We start from the raw sequence: 9,090 nt of genomic DNA, 5'->3' as shown, positions 1-9,090 counted from the left end.
CTCATCTGGAGACGCGAAAAGTCCTCCTCTGCTTCTGACCTTTGTCCCTCGAGCTGCAGCCTTGGAGACTCTGGGAGCTGCCCAGGAACTGGGGCGGGGGTGGGGGGAGTCGCTCATGGCAGCAGGGTGCTGCGCTCCAGGTGGGGCAGGAGTGGATAGGGAGGCGGTAGAGGGAGGGGACAGCTGCCTGGCCTCTCCATGCCAGGGGCCACGTGCGCCAGGTGGGGGGGCGCGAGTCACGAGGCTGTGGCGTGGCCGGCTTCTGCGCTGCTGTTTACCAGCTGGGAGGGACGGGTGCAGGGGGGAGGTGCCAGGGAGCCTCCCCACTGCAGCCTGGCCCCCGGCCAGCTGGCCTGTTGGGTAACCAGGAGAGCCAGGCCCAGCTAATCAAACTCTGGGCCCAGGCCGCGCAGGAGAGAAGTGGCATCCAGGACCTGCAGAAGCCTCGTGGCACAGCCGTGCCCTCCACGGAGCGCGTCCCCCGTGCAGGACCCGCGTGGGCGCACTCCACCTGGGGGCCTCCTTCCCCCAGCCGGGGGCGTGCAGCATCCGCCCCTTCCTCCCCCCTCCCCTCCCTTGCTCCTCTGCCCCCACACCCTCCTCCGGGCCTGACCCCTGTACCCCTCCACCGACGGGAGGATGTGGAGGCACAGGAGTCGGGGACGCTAGGTAAAGGCAGCGAGGGGCAGGGGCCAAGCAGGCCGAGGCTGCGAGGAACCGAGGAACCACTGGGATGTCTGACCTCATTCTGGAGAAGAGGCACAATGCCCCCGACCCTCCAAATAAGCATCCCTCCCACACCTCTCCCTCCCCATCTCCCTGGCCCTTGTCCCCCGTCAGGGAGAAAGCACATGATTCTGAAGCCACAAAGACCTGGGTTCAAATCACAGCTCGACCCCTCCGGGTCCTCGTGCAGGTCCGCACGCGGGTAAGCCGATCACGTCTCCGCGCATCCCTCGGCTCAGGGGTGCACCTGGGACAGCTATGCTTGCTCACGGTGGCTTTCGTGAGACTGGAAGAAAGTCCCGGATTTACAGAGAGTGCCTGGCAAAGGGCTCGGCACGAGGCGGGCGATCACCGAGGCTAGTCCCCTTCCCTCTGCCTGTTCTGATTTGTCTCAAGGCCCCAAACTCTATTCCTCCGGCCTCTCCCTTTGTCCTCTCCCCTTGTCCCCTGCCCTTGTCCCCTCCCCGTGCCAGGACGCTCTGCCAGCCACTCCTTTCCCCTGCCCGCTGACAGACCAGGTGCTCCCTCCCTCCGCCCCCGCCCTCCCCTGGGCCCTGCTCCCTGCCCTCCTGGGCAGCCGAGGCAGCAAGGACGGCACTCGGGGAGTTGCCCATGGACAGGTCCCCACAGAGACACCCCCGAGCCTCGCAGGGTAAGAGGCCCTACGGCCCTGCAGGCAGGTGGAAGGGGCTGCCAGGAGGTTCAGGAGAGGAACAGATGGGACTGGCCACGAAGCCGGGCGGGGAGGTGGCGGATAGATTGGCAGGGGAACACGGAGGGGTGAGACGGGACGGGTCTTGATGGAAACTGAAGGAGACAAGGGGAGGAGGAGCTGGGGGCGTAAGAGGAGGGGAAGCAGGAAAGGGGAGAAACAGGAAATAGTGGAGGGGAAGGTGAGAGAGTGAGCGGAGGAGGCAGGTGGGGTGGGGGAGGCGAGAAGCGCACAGGCGGGGGCGCCAGGCCCAGGGAAGGGTCAGTGCCCGTGGGACGAGGCGCAGACGCTGCCGCACTGAGCTCCCTGAGGCAGCGGAGCCGGCTGGGACCCCCGGCCGCAGCGGCCGGAAGGCTGGCCACTCTACTTTCCACTCCTTCGCCAATAAAGGAAGCCGTCCTGCCTTCAAGGATGACAGACGAAGGTGGGGGGATTTAGCAAGCTGCCCATGCCCACTACTGGTCACCTTTCTCCCACTGGCCCAGAGGTTTCATTGCAGAGAATGTGGGGTGCCCAGCCCAGGCCGGCGGGGCACAGAGCATCGGGCAGCCCTTAGAGACGCCCTCAGAGCAGACCCCACAGCCACAGGCTTGGTCAGCTGTGAGCACCCAGGCTCAGGATGCACCGCCAGGCACAAGGGGGGCACCCCCATATCAGGACTGCTCTGAGGTGCAAGGCTGGAGGCCAGAGAGCCGGTGCCACGTCAGGGAGGAAGCGGGGTGGGGCCGGGCAGGATCAGCAGGGAGGCGGGAGGTGCCCGATGGGGCCACGCCCTCTCCGGGCTGCCCTCCCCGCACCCCACCCAGCAGAGCCCAGGCCTGGGAGCCCACTCGCCCTGCGCAGCCCAGTGGAGGTGCCTGCCGGTGGGGAGCATCCCGGGGAAGCGGGCAGTGTGGGGTGGGGGTGGCCAGGACTGGCCGACAGAAGGAAAACAAGACCAAGGCAGAGGTTAGGGAAGCTCTGCTCCAGGGGGCCTGAGGCAGGGCTGCGCCCTTCTCTGGCCCTGTCCCCGGGGGGACCCGCTGTGTGGGTGGAGGAAATGGACCAAGGCCTGGCGGGGGGGCCTCTCCAGGGGCTCCCCGGGTGGGTGTTGAGTGAATGCTGAGCACACGAGCGGACGACGCCCCAATGGTGCTCTAGCTAAGGGTCCCCCATCGGCAGCGCCCCTCTGGAGCTCTGTGCCTCCCCGAGGGCCCCCCACAGCAACCCGCCTGCTCCCTACTGCCCGGCGCCATACAGCGGGCCGGGCGCTCCCTGTCCCTCCAAACGTCCTCAACACCCTGCCCTCAGCCCCCACGCCCAGGTTCCCAGGTGCTCTGAGGCACATGTAAGCAACCGAGAGGCTTCGCTCTGCTGGCAGCATATTCACGGGTCACCTGTAGCAGGCGGGACTACGGGAGGTTCTGGCAGTTCAAGATGGACTCCGGCCCTGCCTCGGGGGGCTCACCGGCTAGCGGGACAGCCCCGTTTCACTGGTCACGACACCATCCCAGCAGGCAGGAGACGCAGCGAGGGCGGGCGCCTGGTGTGTCGGCACCAGAGCACGGAGGAGTCAGGCACAGCCTCTCCGAGGAGGAGGAGGAGACGGATCCGAAACTGGAGGGATGAGGAGAGGGAGTGAGGGAGGAACATTCCAGGCGGGAGAAATACGGGCAATCTGGAAGTCGCGAGGGGCCTGGTGCTTCTGAGGGGCTGGACGAGGAGCGGGGTGACTGAAGGGCAGAGAAGGAAGGAGAGGCCCCACCTCGTCCCCCGAAGCCGGGCTCCACGGGGAAGGGACGGGGCCTGCGAGCAGGGCCGTCTCTCTCGGTCCTCCAGGGTCTTCAGCTGTTGGCCCTGACGCCCTCTCTTCTCTCTCCAGAGCCACTGACTGCGAAGAAGCCCCGCAGCTGTGAGTAGAGCTCGGGGGTGAGAGCTGTGGCTGGGTGTGGAGCAAAGATGCAGGGCCCAGCAAGGGCTGGGGGAGGCTCGTGGCACGCGGTGCACAGAGCTGGAAGAGCTGGGCAGAGGCGGGGGGCCGGGGGAGGTGGCCTGCAGAGAGATGGAGCCGTGGAAACCCACGAGGTGGGGCGGCGAGAGGAGGGGGAGGGGTGGAGAGGCCTCGAGGTCGGGCAGTGGGAGGGGGTGAGGGAGCAGCCTGGAGCGCGAGGGAACACGGCAGAGCAACGGGACAAGGCGGCCGAGGTGCTGGACAGCGGCACCAGAGCCCGGTCCCTGGGGGGGGCGCGGAGCAGGGGCCATGAGAAGCCGGGGGCGGCAGGGCGGCCTGCACCGCGCACTTTGTGGCCCCGGAGCCAGGTTTGGTGTTCATCTGTGTGGTTAACACTCCGAGGTGTGAACGAGCTGAGCCTGGGGCCAGGCCCTGCAGGGCTGAGAGCGGGGAGCGCCTTCATGGCTGCTGCAGGGGACGCGATGGACAGGGACAGCCTGGGTCGAGGGGCCCCGGAAGACTGAGCCACAGTGTGCAAGGACGACGGGGCAGGGCTCGGGAAGGACTTCCCAGTGGACACTAGTGAGTCGGCACCCTCCATAGGGCCTCTCGGCACCTCGGGTCTGCCCTCTTGGTTTGTGGGAGAGGCTGCTCCCCCAGAAGCGCAGCACCCCACCTCAGCCCCAGAGCCGAAAGTCCTCTCGTAGTCCCCGCACACAGGGGAAGGCCTCCGTGGCAGGGGTCCGGAGGCGGGGCCTGCCGGTTCCTCCTGAGAGCTCCCCGCCACCCTCCTGCCCCCACATTGCCTGGAGCCTTGCCGTGGGGGGCAGAGGACGCACGGCGGGCAGCAGCGTCTCCCCCTCCCTGCACGGGGCGGACAGGGGCTGGGGGGCCATCCAGGATGCTGCCCTCAGGGTGGGGGCTTGCTCTGCTCAGCACAATCCTGATTGCGTCTAGCCTGCCCCTAGCCGCAGGGCCCCACGGAAATGCTGAGCAGGCCCCTGGGAGGAAAGCGGGTCAAGGAGTGTGACGCGTGAGCTGGGGGAAGGGCGCGGGGGACACTATGTGGGTGGGGGGTGAAGGGGGACTTTCGGAGCAGCTGGAACTGGAAGAGGCTGAACTCTCTTCCTACCCTTTAACCCCTCACCGCAGAGACCTGGTCCAGGGCCACACCTCCCGACGCCCTTCCCCACCCCCACCCAGGCCCTCCGCGTGTCTCCCGAGGACCCAGGCTGGCAGCCCCTGCCCCGCGCCACGGCCCAGCTCCCGGGAGTCGAGGAAGCCTGGCGGGGAAAGGCCTGGACCAGGCGGAGGAGCTGCTGCAGTCCAGGCAGATCAGGGACCCTGGAGGTTTTCCCAGTGAAGCCAGGAGAGGTCAGAGCCTCCCCCGAGCCCTGACAGACGCTCCGAACAGAGACAACCCCAAGGAGAAAGGAACTGGGGAGGGACCCCCCAGATCAGGAGGGGGCCTGACCCAGGCTCCCCGCAGAGCAGAGATGAGGCTGAAAGTGCCTCTGAAATTGATTGGTCCCTCAGAAGGACCCCCCAGGCCGGGAAAATATAGAGACGCTCAGAGACCAGGAGCCCGCCCAGGCCGAGATGCTCTCGAGGGCAGACTTGGACCAGAGAACCCTTCCCGCTCCTCAAAGGGATCTAGGGCCGAACTGCCTGAGGTCGAATCCTGACTCCACCACTCACGGCTGTGTGACCTCGGGCACGTTTCTTAGCCCAGTTACTCTGCGTCTGGCTTTCCCCATCGCTGAGGGGGGCTAAGGGTACCTACCTCATAAAGCATTTTGTGAGGCTTAGGCCATCCGCATGAAACGTTAAGCACCATGGCTGCCTCGGAGCTGGCATCGGCGTCCTCGGCCACAGAGCTGCCGTCTAGGTTCAGCACTTTTGCTCCTGAGGACACTCTGGATGGCCTGACCCCCTTCTGCAAATGGTGGCATTTGTCCCCGTTGTCACTGCTACAGCTGCCATGTGTTCCCTAGCCCAGGGCCTCCACTGTGTCCGCAGGGCGGAGGGAGGGGGGGTGTGGCGGGCGCTGGGGTGGCCTCCCAGACTGCGCCTCGCTGGGCATGGCCCTTGCCAGTCCACGGGGTCTCCAATGGCACATGCCACCGCCCCGGGCCGACATCCTGCGACTTACCTCTAGAAACATCCCTGGCCCTGGAGTCACCTGGCAAAGAGGGTCAGTCCCAGGGGTCCTCGGGGGGGAGGGGGACACTGGCCCGGCTCCTGTGAGCTCCCCTCTGGCTCCTCAGCCAGAGCCGCCCGTCAGGTGGAAGCGGCTTTGAGCGCCCGTGGCTGTCGCATGTGGTTTTGGAATTTTCCACCGCCCCCTGTGATTGGCGGCCCCGCCCCTCACACCCTGCCCCAGGCCCAGACTGGCCACGTGGGGCGCCTGTCATCCTTCCCACTACGCCCCAGAAGGGGTGGGGGGTGGTGGAGTGGGGGGTTGTCACTGGGCCACCTGTGTGGTGCGAGCTTAAACCCCCCCTGCCCAGAAGCATTGGGGGAGAGCTGGGTGCAGAGCGTCAGTCTGAGGCTCTGCTGAAAGGCCTCGCCCCAACCCTGCTGCCAGCTGCGCCCCATCTCTGGACCCCCTCCAAGAAGGACAGGGAGCCGAGGCAGCGGGGAAAGCCCACGGCTCAGCCATGAGAAGTAAGTGAACGGGGCCACCTGGAAGTGGAGGGAAGCCTGGGTCTCGCCGTCCCCCCTGGGCCCCTGGAAGGGGAGAGGTTCTAGGGAATAGAGTGAGCAAAGCTGGGTGCTCTTCCCTGGCCGGGTGTGTCCTGGCCAAGGCCAAGGTCTGTTGGCAGATGGGTGGAGTAGCTGGGGAGTCCAGCCCCCAGGCAGTGCCCTGGGAGCAGCGACAGTAAAGAGGCCGCTCTGTCCCAAGTCCCGGGAAGGGTCTCCAGGAGCATCCGAGGAGCCCTGCCCCCTCTGACAAGCAGAGAGGCTGAGCGCGTCGCCTCAGAGCACACAGCTGTAGCAGAGGGAGGTTGGTGATTGCCAGGTGGCCCCAACTCTCTCTCCTGGGTCCCACCGTAGGGTCGCCCCCTGTGCCTCTGACCTGCCTGTGAGTAGGGTGGAACAGGAGGCCAGACCAGCTGCTGGGCCCGAGCAGCAGGACAGTGAGGACTGAGCGAGGACAGCAGGCAGCGGGGGCCAGAAGCCAAGCCTTGGGGCCTCGGAGCCACCCAGGGTGCCGTGCATGTGTGCGCGCGCGCGCGTGTGTGTCCCCAGGTTCAGTCACCCGCGTGATGAGATCAGGCAGTGGCGATGAGAGCAGGAAGCTCTCAGCTTCACCCTCTTTCTGGCTGGGATCCGTGGGCTGACAGCCGGTGGGCAGATGCGCGGGGTCCCCGTGCTTTCCAGCGGAGCAAGGCTGGGCGAATCTGCCACTCCCCACGTTCACATAAGGGAGCTGGAGAGCCTCTCAGAGCCCCGGGCCCCAGCCTCAACCTGGGGTCTTCCCACAGGACACAGAAGGGAGGCCCCTCTTGGGTGCTAGAAAGATCCACGGGCTGCAAGTCCAAAGACCAGGTTCTGGAGGCACCTCTGTCACTGACTAGCTCTACTACAGTCCTCAGCAGGTCACTGGGCCATGGTCTTCTTATCTGCGAGACGAGGGAGCTGGGTTTAAAAACAAAAGCAACTTGGGAGAAGCCCCCAGTTCCGAGGGCCCGGGACAAAGGGGAGAGCCCCGGTCCCTGCCCTAGGCACCCCCAAAGGTGGGGAAGGGCACTAGGCTTTCCCGGGGGGCGGGGTGGAAAGGAAAGGGAGCAGCCACACGTCCAGGCTTGGGATGGGGTCTCCGGGGCGCAGTGGCCTGGGGTGGGGTGAATCGGGCGGGGCCAGGAGAGCCAAAAGCTCCGGCAGGGGGCAGGGCCCCTGCGGCCTCGGCTTCCCTTCCAGCCTCTTCCTATTAGCAGCAAAGGTGAACACACCCGTCGTCCCAAATCAGCAAGTCCGCCCCGGGAAGCGATGCCTGGGTGGGCGTCAGAGCCTGGCAGACGGGCAGGACCGGGCGACTGGGGTCTTGGGCGACTCTACGTCATGTCCGCCCACAGCTCCATCCAGGCTGCTGGGAAGGAGCGGGGTCTCCTGCAACCTGGGCTCGGTGCCAGGGGTCCGTCTCACTCGGACATCTCTGGGTATCCCATAGCCCCGACTCCTCGGACCGCCCCCCACCCATGAGTGCCAGCCACCACCTTGCCCTCTGACCACAGCTGGGACGGGTCAGAGCACTGAGGGCTTGGGACTGAGGAGGGATACCGAGGCCCCGCTCGGAGGACAGAGGTTTGTGAAACACGCAGGGAAGAGTGATGTCCCGATGCAGATAAGGGGAGACATAGCAGGAGAGCCAGAGCTCGTGATGAGAAGCCAGAGACCGAGCGGAGAAGGTGGACGGGCCGGCGGACGGGGGGAGACGCCGAGCGCCTGGGGCCGCGAAGGCGGTGCGGGAGGCACGGCTTTCGCGGAGGTTCTGGGAGGATGGCACAGGCTCCCTGCCATGGCGGCCGCTGCTAAGCAGAGAGGAAGCGTCCACGCATGAGCCAGCCAGGGGGCGGGTGGCCCAGTCGTCCCCGTCTGAGGCCGCGGCCAGCAGCCGGCGTGGAGCCGAGAGGCAGAAAGCCTTGGCGTGAGGCCTGGCCCGGGACGGGGACGGGGGAGGAGGAAGGCCAGGTCGCCGGCCTGTCTCTGCTGTGCCCGATGCTGAGGAGGAGCCGGGGGCCAGAGAGAAGTCAAGTCCCCAGGGCGCCACGGGCTGGCTGAGGACTCGGCAAAGGGCCCGTCCTCCCTCCCACCACTCTCACACCCGTCCCTTTCCCTCTGTCCCCATTCCCAGCAGGAGAGGTGACGCAGCCGACACCCCGGTGTCGTGGTGTGGTGTTGCCACCCTTCCAGGGGCTCCCTCCCCCTGCCCTGCCTCTGTGCCCTGACTCACACAGGGGACGGGGACTTTCCCCTGCCAGCTCTCTAAGGATGGCTGCCCCGGGGTCCCCTCCCGTCCTCGGTGGCCAGTCCACTCCACCTGCTGCTGCGACCCAGCTGCTTCCCTGGCAGGCCGGGCTCCAGAGGTGGAGATGTCTGTTCCGGGGGGGGTAGGGGGGGAGAGGTGGCAATGGGGCAGGGCCCCGGGGCCTGGGCCAGCGGCCGTCGGGCCCTGGGCCTCCTGGAGGCAGGGAAGGGGGCCCGTGGGGCCGCCGGGGCCCCCACTCCCCAGAGCTTCCTCCTGGTGATTCACCCCTCCCCCATTCGCGGGTTGTTTTCACCCGATTCTTTTGTTTCCCCTCTTTCCTCCTGTCCCAGACTGCGGGGGTGGCGGGGGAGACACGGGGGGGTTTCGGGTGGCTGGCTGTCTTCGGTGGCTTCTCAAAACCCCAGACTCTCCGTCGCCCACCTGAGCTTTAGCTTCACTACTTTCTCAGCCCTGGGATCTGGCGGATCAGCAGAAAGTTCTCGCCACGGGCTGGGAGGCGAGCTCACCAGGTAGCACTGCCTCCCCCCTCGGCCCCCACCCAGCGCTGCAGCAGCACCCACCGCCGTGGTTTCCAGCTTTGCAGAAGCTGCGGGAACGGAGAGCTGGGAAAGGAGGGAGGCTGGGGACAGGCTGGGGCACACAGGGGACCCCTGGCCAGAGCTGTGGTCTCTGCGGGGAGAGGGACTGAGCATCTTGGCTGTGTTGGGGGGGGCGGGGGGAGGGGGTCCA

The 9,090-nt window shown here is 66.8% G+C and overlaps 1 protein-coding gene across 1 annotated transcript in view; it reads left to right on the top strand.

The window, feature by feature from the left end:
* Window positions 1-592: 592 nt before the first annotated feature.
* RORC (RAR related orphan receptor C) overlaps window positions 593-9,090 on the top strand; it is a 23,700-nt gene continuing 15,202 nt past the window's right edge. The window contains exon 1 of the mRNA XM_006919786.3: window positions 593-6,035. Within this exon, the coding sequence (XP_006919848.1) occupies window positions 6,029-6,035 (7 nt within the window). The 5' untranslated portion in view covers window positions 593-6,028. The remainder of the gene's footprint in view (window positions 6,036-9,090) is intronic.

Source organism: Pteropus alecto, unplaced genomic scaffold (genome assembly GCF_000325575.1).
Source record: "Pteropus alecto unplaced genomic scaffold, ASM32557v1 scaffold106, whole genome shotgun sequence".
Taxonomy (NCBI): Eukaryota; Metazoa; Chordata; class Mammalia; order Chiroptera; family Pteropodidae; genus Pteropus; species Pteropus alecto.
The sequence above is the reverse complement of the archived record's forward strand: the minus strand, read 5'-3'. Positions and strand labels throughout refer to the sequence as shown.